This window comes from Phalacrocorax aristotelis, chromosome 15, assembly GCF_949628215.1.
Source record: "Phalacrocorax aristotelis chromosome 15, bGulAri2.1, whole genome shotgun sequence".
Taxonomy (NCBI): Eukaryota; Metazoa; Chordata; class Aves; order Suliformes; family Phalacrocoracidae; genus Phalacrocorax; species Phalacrocorax aristotelis.
The window spans coordinates 8,337,043-8,350,950 of NC_134290.1; the positions used below are offsets into that span (position 1 = coordinate 8,337,043).

The 13,908-nt window shown below is 51.4% G+C and overlaps 1 protein-coding gene across 7 annotated transcripts in view; it reads left to right on the forward strand.

Moving 5' to 3' along the window:
• SSH1 (slingshot protein phosphatase 1) overlaps positions 1-8,735 on the forward strand; it is a 41,249-nt gene extending 32,514 nt beyond the window's left edge. For 6 of the 7 annotated variants that reach the window (XM_075110807.1, XM_075110811.1, XM_075110808.1 and 3 more), the window contains 4 exons: positions 723-869; positions 1,557-1,757; positions 2,677-3,307; positions 3,778-8,735. In XM_075110807.1, the coding sequence (XP_074966908.1) occupies positions 723-869; positions 1,557-1,757; positions 2,677-3,307; positions 3,778-5,052 (2,254 nt within the window). In that variant the 3' untranslated portion in view covers positions 5,053-8,735. Of the gene's footprint in view, positions 1-722; positions 870-1,556; positions 1,758-2,676; positions 3,308-3,385; positions 3,575-3,777 lie in introns of all 7 variants that reach the window. The other variant, XR_012663268.1, reaches the window with a different exon arrangement.
• Positions 8,736-13,908: the final 5,173 nt, after the last annotated feature.

The following is a 13,908-nucleotide window of genomic DNA, read 5'->3' on the forward strand; positions in this document are numbered from 1 at the left end:
TAGGAACAGATGTCTGAACATCTTTGAACAAGTAAATCAACAGCAGATTTATACTTTTGATCTATGGGGAAGGCATCTTAACATGCAATGTCTAAAAATCAAAGCTGGACAAATTCTGAAACAAATATCCTGTGTCCTTGATTTGTCTGATAGGAGGTAATAAACCACTATGGGCATTCATCCTCCCCGGGCACATTGTAATCCCTGCTGTAATATTTGGCAGGAATTGAGTGATGCCATGTGACTCTCATTTCTTATTTTTGGTCAGAAAGAAGAGAAAAGGATGGCTTTGCAGCTAAAGCCTGCAGTTGAAAATTGTGATTCCTGGGGTCTGTTCCCAGCTCTTGCCCAAATTAATCACTTGCACCTGATGCACTTCTCTTCCTTGAGCGTCCCAGAAGCTGTGTGTGGCACACAGTGAGGAGTTTCTGATTAGGTTACAAAGCCTTGGCAGACCAGATAAAATAAACTTCTCACTCCTGTACCCAAGGTCCGGACACTGTGAATGGGATATGCCGGTGGTGAGAGATGGGTGAATGGTCAGGCTCCGCACGTTACGTACGTGGCCTGTGTCACTGGGTGCCCCAGGGCTTCGGGATTAGGGCTGTACGTAACAATCTTACAGTTTGTGTTGTGTCAGATTTTGTGGACTTCACAATGTGTGTCAATTCCCTTTCATGACCATCACAGTCCAACCTCATTTTTCTTTTCATTCTCCACAGCATCGACTACATTTTGAATGTGACCAGGGAAATTGATAATTTTTTCCCCGGTTTGTTTGCATATCACAATATCCGAGTGTATGACGAGGAGACAACAGACCTCCTGGCTCACTGGAATGAGGCGTACCACTTTATAAATAAGGCCAAGTAAGTGGGCTGGGAGACGTGACGTGGTGTGAGAGCACGCCCAAGCCACGGGGACCGACACCGTGCCATGCGGGTGTCATCCAGCGTGGAGCTGGGCCCTCCCTGAAGCCACACCACCACTGCAGGAGGCAACGGGGCTTTGCCATTACTGCTTTTGCCAGGAGTTTTCTGTGTCCCTGGAACTTCCCCGTACCATGGCTCTTCCTGTACTGGTATTAACCCGTTCCTAGCCTATGGTGATGTTGTTATTATTTTGTTTTGCCTCCAAAAGGAAATTAGGACATTTCCTCTTCTCAAGAAGTTGTGGAAATACTCCAACGTTTGTGTGTGGAGCACTAGCCCCAGCTGTCTCTGCAGACAAGAGATGGTGACAGAGCCCATCAAACTCTGCTGAGCTTTTACACTCAGGTTGTTCCTGCTTATCGCTGTATCCAAAGACTCGGGCAGGAGGCTTCATGGTGGTCTCTGAAACGGCAGCATGATTGAAGCTGCTTTTCTTTAACCCCTGACTTTTCTGGAGAGAGATTCTTCTCGTGACCCACTGAGTCCAAAATGTTTCTCACCTACTGAGCCATGGTGTCAGGGTGACCAGGAGGACAAAGTACTGCCCCTCCATCCTGTAAAATGGTAACAACAGGTACCATAACCAGAAAGACGAGACACATTTTCCTGTTTGTCCTTCTGCAGGAAGAATCACTCCAAGTGCCTGGTGCACTGCAAAATGGGTGTGAGCCGGTCAGCATCTACCGTTATAGCTTATGCGATGAAGGAGTTTGGCTGGTCACTGGAAAAGGCCTATAATTACGTGAAGCAAAAACGCAGCATTGCAAGACCAAATGCAGGCTTCATGAGACAGCTTTTGGAATACGAAGGCATTTTAGATGCGAGGTAAGGCGACAGGATGAATGGAAAAGTGACTTGCAGGAAATAAAGGAGCTAACTGTAGGCAACCTTTCATTTTTTGTATCACAAAATATTAATTGATCTTGTGGCGTTCTGTTCAGGCAATAGGTTCTTCTGCTGACGTTTTGCACACATGCGTGCCGTGCTCAGAGACACTGGCAGAGTGTGCGTGGTGCTGTAGTCTGAAGGGTCCTCTTTAGAAGGGCAGATGTAGAAGCCTGGGCTAATTGTGTTTTTCTAAACCGTTTCCATGCCAGGCCTCCCTGAATGGAAATTAGCTGTCTTCTAGGGAGATCTGCTCTGGTTTAATTCAGTGAGGGTTTCTCTGCATTTGGGAAGCATGTTCGTATTTCTCAGCAGCCAGTACTGTTCAGCAAAACATTGTTCTTGTTTTATGAGGCAGAACTGAGCTCAGGCAGTGTTGGAGGCAAATCATTTGCGGTTCTGGGTGACCATGCCAATCACAGGTCTTTGTCATTGCAAGTGCTGTAGTATCTAATAAGGGTTTCTGCATGCTCTGTTTGGCCTCTTCTCTACTGGGGGAAGAGGAGGAAAATTTTTCACTCTGGTTTAGCAGGGACTGTGCCTTGAGATGTGCAGAGATGTTGGTTCAGAGTCTTTTGCTCTGCGGGAGGGCTCTGCCCTGAGGGACTCCTCCCAAGGGCTGTTCCCATCATGGGTGCCATGCAGGGTGCTGCCGTGAGTGTGCTGGGCCAGAGAGACGCTGGAGTGGGCAGGCAGGCAGCACAAAATCCTGATGCTAAAGAAGGTTTTGTCCAAGTGGGACTGCCAGGCTGGACCCAGCAGTCAGCCTTTATGGTTCCAGGTTGTGGAAAGGGACAAATGTTCCTGGAGCATCCTACAGTTCAACAGTAGTCACTTGTGTCTTTGTCCTTTCCCCCAGCAAGCAGCGCCACAATAAGCTGTGGAAGCAGCAGGCAGAGAGCAACCTACCCCAGAACACAGATGGCACCACGGGGTCGGGCGACTTCTTACTCGAAAGCTTAGACATTGACCTAGAAAACCGCCTCGCTGACCTGGACACACCTTCGCAGTCAGCGTTCCTGGACAACCGCGCCGGCACAGAAGTGTCTGTGGGGTTTAATTACTGCTTCCATCGCCTCTCAGACACACTGCTGGAGAACAAGATCCCCGGTGACAGGGAGGGCTTTTTCCACGTGGAGGAGCTGGAGCGGGATGCGCTTGTGGAGCGCGCTGCCTCGCTGGTCGGACAGCCTCCGTCCGTGCCTTCGGAGGGGAGGCTGCTGGAGACGGTGAAAGCCGTGGAGACAGCAGAGCCGCTGGCAGAGCTCAGCAGTTTCAGTGAGAAGGAGGTGAAGAAGAAAGTGGACTTCAGCCCCAGGAAGGGAAGGATAGTGCTAGGCCCTGGGGACCATAGGGAGGACAGTATCAGGGAGGAAAATCCAATGGAAAAGTGGAAGCGGCGTTTGTCTATGCACAAGGAGGAGAGCAGGCTTAATAGAGAGAACTTGAATAACAACAACAGCAAAAGGAGTTGCCCAGAGGATTTTGAGGTGCGTATGGAGTTGAAATGTAGGTGATTAGCATGGCTGACTCTACTGCAAGTGAAACTGCTCTTCTCATCTTCATAGCACAGTTTCATTTGACTTGGATAAAGCCTTTCATTCCATGATGAGCTGCTTCCTTTTCGAAGTGCTTCTGAACATGGCTTTGCTTGCCCAAGCTATGGATTTAGATGCCAGAGAGAGAGTGCACACATGAGTGCCCTATAAACTGCTTTTGGGCAACTTGCTTGCATGACCATCGCTTGGTACCAAACGGTAGGTATTCTTCCATTGAAGATACTGTCTGCTGAGAAAGTGTGTGGCTTTTGTTGCTGCTGCAGGGCCTTAAGAGAAGTGGAAATGGGCTTAGTTTCAAATCTGCTGTAAACATATCTTGTGGTCTTTGCCGCTCTTATTGCTGCTTATTGCTGGTGTCTTGTTCTGTGCTCATTTATCTGTACCTGTTTTCTTTTTTGCAGCATGATGCAGTGTTTGGGATCCTCAGTAAGGTCAAGCCTTCCTATCAATCTTGCACTGACTGCATGTATTCCTCGGCCAGTTTGTCTCCCGACTCCTTCGGGGAGCAGTGCGAAAAGCTGAACCCCAGCACTGCACGTCGCAGCACCACCATCTGCACGCAGCCAGCCCTCCTCTCCCACATCAATGCCAACTTGGCAGACCACCTGCCCAGCAAGGCACACTCAGAGGAAGCAATCAGAACTAAAAATAATGAGGTTCTGCTTCCTCTGTCGGCAGGAACCGGTACTTTGGAGGCTGGCGCTGGCAAATCGCTTGATCAACACTGCAGCATTTTGGAGAAAGGAAAAGAGGCACCAAAAACCCCAGTCAAAACGATGCTGCCCAGGAGAAACTCACACTGTGACAAGAGCCTCCTTAACACAGAAGTGGTAAAAGATGAGTCTCTAGTCAGAAAAGATAGCAAACCTACCAAGGATCTGAAGTACTTGTTCAGCAAAGACTTGGAAAAGCCAAGTGCAAACAGTTACTTGATGCAGCATCAGGAGTCTCTCATTCAGCTGCAGAAAGCAGGCTTGGTTAGGAAACACACCAAAGAGCTGGAGCGGTTGAAAAGCCTGCCCTCAGATGCCTCCTCACTGCTCAGAGAGACCCCCCTGAGCAGAGTTGACTCGGGCATTGTAGAGGAAAGTGGGGATTTGATCTCGCATCATGGCCTTGTACCTCTTCTGGGACCAGCACCGTTGATACCTGAAGATGCAGAAAACGATGTGGAGAAGTTAGAGGTGAAGCGCGTCTTGGAGGGGATCTCTCAGAAAACCTCCACGCCTGTCATGTGTCGGTTGGAGCACACGAGCAGTTTCACCAAGGACTTCCTGAAGACCATCTGCTACACTCCCTCCTCCTCCCGGAGCTCCAACCTGACACGTAGCTCCAGCAGTGACAGTATCCACAGCGTGCGGGGCAAGCCTGGCCTGGTGAAGCAGCGAACTCAGGAAATTGAGACCAGGCTGCGGCTGGCTGGCTTGACTGTGTCTTCTCCTCTGAAGAGGTCCAATTCTCTCGCCAAGCTAGGATGTCTTAACTTGTCCTCTGAGGACTTATCAAGTGACATGGATGTGTCAACCATAACGGACTCAAAAGAGGCCATTTCAAGCAAGTCTTCCATGCTCTGTGAGCCACAATCCACGCTGAGGAGTGCAGACATCACCTCCAAACTGGCAGCAAAGCCAGCAGTTGGAAACTTGAAGAACACGCTTTGGATGGGCAAAAGTTGATGCCTCTGTGGGAGGAGTGGGAGGATGGATTTTTGGGTTTTTATGGCATTTACTCATTGCACCGATGCAGTTTTATCATCTGACTTGCAGTAGTTCATCTGATGCCACTTCTTCTTCCCCTCCTTGTACTCTTAAGTGGGGAGGAAAAAAAACCATAATGGGTCACGATGAATGGCACAAGGGAAAATAAATTGTATTGCATGGCTTAGAAGAGGACTTTGTGTGTGAATTGCCTGTTGTCCTGCAGGATGCTATTTCTAGTACTGTTTGCCAAGTATAATAATGTGTTTTTGTGTGTGTATATATAGATAGATATTTGTATCTATTTATCTATCTATATATAAAAATGCTGAAATATTCTGTTTTGAAAACTCAACAAAATAATTAGTCATGACTTTTTTTTTTGACAGAACAAACACAAGTCTCTAGTTAAAACAGGGCACTTGTGAAAAAATCCTTAAAATGGTGACATGAACACTACCTCTGTTCTTGCTGACTTTTAGTCTTGGTTTGTTATTTGGTGGTTTATATATTTTTTTCTTTAAAAAGGCTTTTCCCACAATACTTAACTGTTGTTTGAAGGTATTCCCTTAAGGAGGAGTATGGAGACAGAGGCTTTACCGCGCCAAGTGACCTAGCTGTGAAGTGAAGGAGTATCGAGCTGTGTTTGTGTTGACTGTGTGACCTGCTGGCATTAGTCCGTCTTTGCGTGACCGGGTGAATTGTCATAGTCTCGTGTTGGTGCTGGAGTGACGCCCCGACTGTTGCTGTCGCAGGCTTATGCTCCTGTGGAGAGGTGTCTTGTTCTTTGGGTGTTTTTGCTGTCGTCGTGGTTTGTAATGTCCCAGTACTAATGACGAGCCTGGCCAGTAAGTGACCGTGGACCCTAGTGAAGCTTTGTGTATTGCTGTGTCAGTGTCGTGGATCCTGTGTTGGGGACCCTTCTTCATCGGGCTGTGGTGATGTGCTGTGCCAGTGAGATGGCCGAGGAGGGATGGCTCTCCTGGTGCGCGTGCATTTGAAATCCCAGTAGGCAATAGACGAATGTGTGTCTTTTCTGGTTATTGCTGTTGGTTTTGGTAGAACAGTTGTGCATCCTTGGTTTGCTGGCAGCCTGGGAAGCTGTTGATGAAGTCCAAGGGGTTATTTATGGTGGGTGTCAGGAGGCTGGGTGGCCCCAGAAGGGGAAGCCAGGGTGTACGTGTCCCAGCTCCTCTAGGGCTGCACCAGCCTCCTGCCAGGGGTGACAGAGGCGTAAATCCTACTCTCGGGGGGTGCATCCTTCAGGGCGAGCAGTCAAACAGGAATACAGGCTCACTCCAAAGAGAGAGAGGGATATTGAAGGTATGGGTGAGATCTCCTTTCAGAGGAAAGCTGGCGTGACCCACAGGGAGCACACCGAGGGCTGCCCGTCCTCCCTCGGCGAGGCGCCCGTGGCACTGCGTGCTCTGCGGCAATCGTAGCCGAGGAAGCACAGCCCTTCCCACACCAGAGGCTGGCTCTCAGGGGACCGGTGTCAGACCAATGTTACTGTGCACTCCTCCTCTTGCTGCCCTGCTGTGGGAGATGCTTGAAACACAGCGGTTCACCGATGCTACACGAAATGCACATCTTTTTCGCATATTTGGCGGAGAGAGCAGGGCTGCAAGCAATCGTTCTCAGAGTCTGTATTAATCAAAAATCCGCTGCCTTGAGAAAGGCGGCCATGTGCTTTACTGTCCTAAATGCCCAGAGTTTACCTTTTTTTCCTTAAGCATTAAAACCCCCACATTTTTATATTAACAGTGTGAGGAATTGTAGGGACTAGCAATCAGTAAGTAAACGTCCCTTCTTAAAGAATTTTAAACTTGATGTACATTTTTAGCTTAAGGCACACTTCCTGTTTCACCCATGAAAGCTGATTTGAAGCAAAAGCTGCTGCCTGAGGGGAACCTGGAAAATGTGCACAAGCTTTTGCTTTTGGGGGCTGAGAAAACGCTGGGTCGTGTTCAGAGTAGGACTGAAATACCCTCTACCCGATGTCAGCCTACCATGGGTGCACGTGCAAGTCCGGATCTGCAATAAATTTCCTATATTTGTATCATCTTTATTATCCTTGTTTATACCCAGAGTCTGATTTATGGAAGAGGGCAGATGATGGGGGCACACAGGAGGCCCCGGGGCTGTTGATGCCTGCAGAGCTCGGAGCGGCCATCTGGGAGGGCCTTTGTGCCTCCTGCCTGGCGAGCCTCGGCCTCGCTGCGCTCAGGTTTGATCCCAGCAGTTTGATCGTCAGCCTCAGCTTGCAAGAGCCATTGGCACTGTTATTTTTCTCCACTATATGTTACACCGGCACCTCTCTCAGTGCTGCAGACACTTCCCCCATCGCTGCCCAGCCAAGGGAAGAACTGGGGGGTCGGATTTGAATAAATTCAGAAAAATTCCGTTAACTGATACAAGCGAACATATATATTTACTTCCTGTTTTCTTGAGTGCCTGCCAAGTTCTGCGTACGAACCACTGCTTTCCCAGGGCATAGCTCAGCGCTGACCGCCTTCCTCCTGCCTGTCGCTGGGACTCGGCTCTCGCTGGACCAACCCCACCGCTTCACCCGTCGGGCTCGGGGCTCCGTGGCTGCGTCGTCGCGACGCTGTCAGGATAGAGGCACGGTTTAGTGGGAGTCGGTCTTGAAGCCAACGTGCGCTAGAAGCACTGGTGTGCCATTTTGAAGGCTTTTGTAGCCAAACCGATGATGCTTGCAGACTTCGTTAGATTTGTTGCATGAGAAGGTAGATGTGTTTGTCGTCTCCCACGTATTGTAATTGTTCTTTTACAATTGAGTGCCTTAATAATAGTTTACAAATACTGTGTATTTATGCTGAGCTGTTAAACTCTGCTGTTTGCTATTCATTTTCTTTGGTGCTTTTGGTGTTTCCGGTGGCAGTGAGACCGTTACCACTTCTGCATATCGACCTCCCGGCCCCGCTGAGCTCAGCGCTGCTAACCACTTCCCTTCTGCTCTGTGTATGGCAAAACCAAAGGGCTGTGTTGAGACACCGCCGTGCCGGCTGCAGCTCCCAGTGCCCACATTTATCTATGCATTGCTGCAGAAACGCGGGCGGGGGTGTCTGGGGAGACATCCCATCGACGGCCGGCCACGCTTTGCTCAGCGGATCGCCGGGTGTGAATCCAAACCCAGACCCGTTCTGCCAGAAAACCCTAAATGCACAAAACTGGCACCTTATTTCCAGTCCAGGCTCTGTTGGTCTGTGTGATAGCAATAGGTGTCCTCCTGGCCATCCTTTCCATGAAGGTGGTGTTTGGCTCGGTCGTGTCCCACCGTCCCCCTTGCAGGCATCGCCCGCTCCCGCTGGGGAGCCGGCTCCGACCTGGGCGGTGGAGAGCGTCCTGGCTAGGCCCGTGACCACAGACCCGGAGAGGAGGGGTGGGTGAGTAACGTGTAGCTGTTCCAGTGCATTGCTGTACTCTATGATAACGGTGTTCCTTTTATTTCATGGTATTTCTTAATTCTGGTTTTATATTTAAATATGCAGTATGTTTATATATTTATATTTAAATATACTGTACATTGGCGGTAGGGGATGCATAATGCACTTTTTTTTTACTTTCGTTTGTAAAAATGTACTGTATATTTTACGTGCTTCTTGTGAGAAAAATAAACTTTTTTGTTTTCCTTTTACAAATGAGCTGTGCAGCATTTTTGGAGGAGGGGAAGGATCAGCCCGGCCATGGGGAACAGGCCCCACAGGGGCAGGAGGGAGGAGAAAGAAAAGGAGGTGCCGGGCACGTATCATCGGAGCAGCAGCAGCCGCCGCCTGGCTCCCACAGTCCCTTGCCCCATGATATCTCTTCCCGTCTGCCCTGGCTGCGCTCCCCTTCCTTTGGGTCCCGGCTGTTTTCTGATGCCCCTGAAGGCCAGATCAGGAGATGCCTTTGTCCCTCTTGGTTGTGTCCTTGCAGTGCTAGATGTGTTTGAGCTGCCCTGCCGGGATGGTGAGCACAGAAACACCCGAGCCACGGCACGGGCTCACTTGCAGGTTTTTTAAGGGCAAAAGGGAACGAAATAGAACTGTGCTTAATTTCTGGAGGCAGGAGTAGAACTGAAATGTGCAATTCTCCACCTAGCCTCTTCAGAGGCCCCAGGCTGGGCTTAAGAAGCTGCTCGCGTTTTGGTGCACGTTTCCCGGCACCGAGCGGATGTTGGCAGCGGAGTGTTTGTGCATGTGAAAGTGATGCCTGCGCTGTGCTGAGCCCTGCCTGCACGGCGCACGGAAAAGTACTTGGAGAGGGGCTTGGTGCTACTGCAGCAACATGGGTTTCTTAATTCCCACAGACCTGTGCTACAGACTCCTCTGAAGAGCAAGTCCCCAGTGTGAAAGCTGAGGGGCTAGATCCTGGGTTGTGGCTCTTCTGCCCTGAGTGGATTCTGCTGCTGCCCCGTGATCCACCCGAGGTGGGACCAGCCCTTCCTGGGCATTCACCAAATTTTGCCTTTAAAGGCAAACAGCGAGCATCTGCCTCGTGTGCCTGTGTGGAGTCTTGTTACTGCCTGGGATTGTTCTCACTCTAAAAGCTTCTTCAGGGAGGAACATGTCAGTGTTTACCTTGGCAGCACAGCAAAGCACAGGCTGGAGATGCTCTCCAGCTTTGGCACACTTGCTAATTGCCTCTAAGAGTCGTTAACCCCCACCAGAAATATTTGCTTTTTAGGTTTTTTGGGGGTTAATTTGGCTCGGAGTTGGCAGCTGTCTGTCACCCATCAGCTGAGCGCATCAAAGCAAGATTTACTGCCTGCCCTCCCTGCCCGGCACTCGGCCCCGCTGCCCTGAGGAGCTGCAACCCTCCCACCAGGTCCAGCCTGCCAGACCTGGGCAGGAACCAGCACTTGCTGCTAACTTCATGATTTGTCAACTCCTCACGCACAGAGCTCAGGCCACAAACTCACTGGGGTGAATTACGTGACTAAGTCCTACTGCAGCCTTAGCAGAGGTGGGGTTTGATTATGGCGTGATGAGGGTGCAGCAATACGCTGTGTGAGCACAAGGGGCTAGGGAACATCTTCCTTTCACCTTGCAGCTGAGTCACCCTGGAGCCACACGTGGCACATGCTGGCTGATGCCACTTCATGTCACCTGCACATTTCTGTACTGCACTCACAGCTTAGCCGGGACTCATGCACTTCATCAGCTGGAAAAATAATCTGCAAATGATGGAGGACCGAGCCCTGGGCGCTCTTGAGTGGGTTTGTGAGGGTTTTGGTCTTCTTGCACCTGAGAGCATCTCCCGTGAGAATGTGGCTCTTCCCCCAGATGCAGGAGCAGGGTGCTGAGCTGGCCTGGTGCTGCGCGGGCAGGTACCTGCTGTGGGAGCTGCAGCATCCAGAGCTGGAACCAGGGTCAGAAACTCCCCTGATCAAGGACAGAGACCCTGGGCTGAGTTGCCCCGGCACGGAGTGCTTGGCTTTGTGTCAAGGCCCTCTGAGAGTTGCCCAGACATGCTTACATGATGACATGCAAAAGAAAACAGTGGGAGCGAGTGTGTGTGTGTATGTACAGCTTTTATGCCCTGGGGTTAACTCTCTCCAGTGCTGAGCCACAGCAGAGCTAGTGCTGAGCCGGGAGCCCCAGAGGCTCCCGCATGCCAGAGCTCCGGTTTGGGGAGGCAACAGCTTTCTCACTGTAGTGTGCTTTCAAGGTCCTTGGGAGAGGGTCTGTCCCTTAGCCAATGCCATTTTGGGGTCAGATATTTGCTGTTAGCTCATTTAATTCACACTTCTCATGGCTGATTCACAAGACGATGCTCCCTGCTCATCTCAGCTTCCCAAAGATGGAGATCTTCCCACCGTAGCTGTTTGCAGGTTTGCATCTCAAGAGTTGCAATAAGAGGTTATGTGTTACAGAGGCGCCACAAGACAGGACTGTGAAATGGTCGGAGGGTGCCCTGTGATTGCTGGTGAGTTTCTGTGTCTTTTTTTGTTCTTGTTATGATTGAAAGTTGGTTCTTTATGGAGGGGTTCTTGTTATGGCCGAATGTTACATCCTGTTGTGATGTTGCTATAGCAAAGCTAGGCAACATCTGGAGCAACACAAGTTCTCTCTGGCGACTGTCGCAGGGTTTATTTATAGCCTTGGTGGTGAAAGGAGATGCCTGAGTATGAAGCATCCGTGGGCATATCATGGCGGGAGCAGCCTGGCACTGGGTGCACTCCCGGCTGGGACCTGGGGCGGTGGGAGGATGTGAGGTCTGGCCAGGCCCCTCGCCTCACCTGCCTGCTGGAGGAGTCCAAAAGGGGTACCAAGCAGTAATCGCAAAGGAGCAGATCTCCTCAAGGACCCTGTGACGGGAGGAGGATGGTTCCCTACCAGCATTTCCCAGTTTCACACTGGGGTTGGGTGACAGCAGGGGTAGTGAGCAGATGTTGTAATGGTGTTATTGGAGGAAAAGCTAAGGTTTGGCAAGTGAGTGAGGCTGTTTTTAGTGAACAAAGTAATGCACAGAGGCAACAGGAAGGACACAAAGGGCCACTGCTGCGCTTCGACACCAGCAGCCTACTGCAGCAAAGAGGAGAAGCTGCTGCTCCAGCCGTGGGTCTCCAGCTGCCTGCGGCCCTAGGATGCTGCTGCTCTATTTACACTGGGTTGTGGCTGGACAGCCGTGACGGCCTCTGAAGAGGTAGAAATGTAAATATTTTTCCAAACAGAAGTTGAGAGTTGGCACTGCCGATGTGAGATGAGCTGGTTCCTGCAATGGATGGAGGGGCAGGGGATGCGGGGCTGCAGCAGGCGCACGCTGAGCCACGCTGCCGGAGGGGCTTCCTCTCCGTCCAGCCAGTGCAAACGTGTTGCTGTTTGGAGCACCTGCAGTGGCAGGTCCTCTCTGTGCATGCGTACACATGCATGCATTTTGTATTGATAGCAGCAGCTCTGCTGCTTCAGCCAGGGGAGCTGCTCGGCTGGGGAGCAGCTGATGAGCTGGTTGGGTTTGCTCCAGCTTCAGCCCTTGCCCTGGGCGTTGCATATTCCCTAAAAGTCTCTTCCTCTCTGGTTTGAAGGATGGGGCAGGGGCGATGTTGCTGCAACTGCCATTTCCTTTTATGCAGAGAGTTCAGGAGCAGAAACCACGTTGCTCCTGTGTCAGAATTTCCCAAGTGTTTAATAAGCAGCTTGCAGGAAAGCGGTGCAAAATGCTACAGAGCAGGGCAGGGCAAACCCAAGTCCAAGGACCCAGCTGGGCAGCTTCCACACCAGCCCGGGGCTCTACAATCCCCACACAGCGAGGGCAAGCCAAAAAAACCCAACATGGTGTCTCTAAACCATGATGGTTTGTGAGAAACCCAAAACATGTTTGACTTTGGCATGGGGGGGGTCAGGGGATTGGCTCAAGTGGAAGAACCCTGAATTATTGATCAAGTCATTGTGCCAACGTCAACCATGCCTGACTCTGGCAAGTTTATCCTGTGAAGAAGTGACTTGGCTTTAAAATTTGTCACTTACGCAACTGTCAGCAAATCTTGCTGCAGCATTTTACTACCTGGTGGGATCGGTGCTGCGAGGTCCTGCCACTGCTGGCGTCAGCAGGGAGCCTCGCCTGCTCCTGGCACAGCTCGGGAGCCCGGCCACCAGCCCCGGTCCTGCTGGGAAGTGGTTGTGTTTGTTTTGGGAAGCCTCAGCAGGGATTTAAAACTTCCAGTTGTAACAAATGGTGTTTTGTCTTGCTGCAGAGCAGCTCTTCAACATGCATTGATAAAAAACTGTCCCTGCAAGGGGGCCTGGCTGGCTCCCGGGCTGATGAGGGCTGGGATAACCATCGTCCCTCGCTCCTTCCCCGTGGTGGTGGCCAGCGCTCGCTCCTGAGCCAGCTCACAGAGCAGGGGATGAGGTGGTGGCATCATGGCAGACTGTGGTCCCGGTGTAACCCACAGAGCCTGTGTGGGTGCGTCAGCTGTGCTCAGAGGGCTGCCGCGGTCCCTGGGGGCTCTGGATGTGGCCCCGGCAGGATTTTCCAGCCCCACTGAGTGTCAGCAGGATGCCTTTAGCCAGGGGCCATGAGCAGGTCGCTGGGGGCAGTTTGCAAACTCTTCAAGCTGACATTGGGGTAACTCAGCCCCTGCTGGGAAGCAGCTCCCGGCTCACAGCCCCGGCACCGCGGAGGTGCTGGCACAGGCTGCGCCACTGCCTGCGTCTCTTTAGGAACCATCTAGGTGTTTTCCTGCATCCCTCCTCAGGATGCCTTCCCGGGTTGGGATCAGGCAGCCGGCACCTCGTGCACCATAAAAGGCAAAGCACTGGGCAAGAGCTGCTGGGGTGGGAGCCGTGGCGGCCGCCGTGGCTCGCTGCAATGCCAGGCATCCCAGCTGTGTATAAACGGATTAGATCCCTCCAGCCCTGCTGCTCCCCCTCCTTCCAGAGAGTTTACAGGAGCCCGTTCGTCAGAAGGAATATCTGAAGGGAGGAACTTTCTGCTCAGAGGCTTGTTTAGACAAATGCCCAGAGTCTTAGTAGGGATTTTTGATAAGTTATGTTTTGGAGTCTCCTAAGGGAAACTTGTTTCTGAGGCTGCTGTGGGGCTTCTCTGTTTATCTCGAGTAGTCTTTTTTATGTCACAGCAATTCCCTTAGAAATAACATATTCCCACAGATCATTCCAGCCGATCCATCTCTGCCCTGCGTGCTCTGTGCAGGCAGTATCTCTCCCTGAAACACTGGGACGCAGACCAAGGCTGTGCGCTGCTTCCAAGGAAGGAGCGCTGGGGGAGACACTGCGTCCGTCGGGCGCAGGGCAGGGAGGCAGGGAAGAGTGCCAGGGACACGGATGCGGGTTTCCAAGCTCTCCGTGAAACCCACGGAGGAGCTGACGG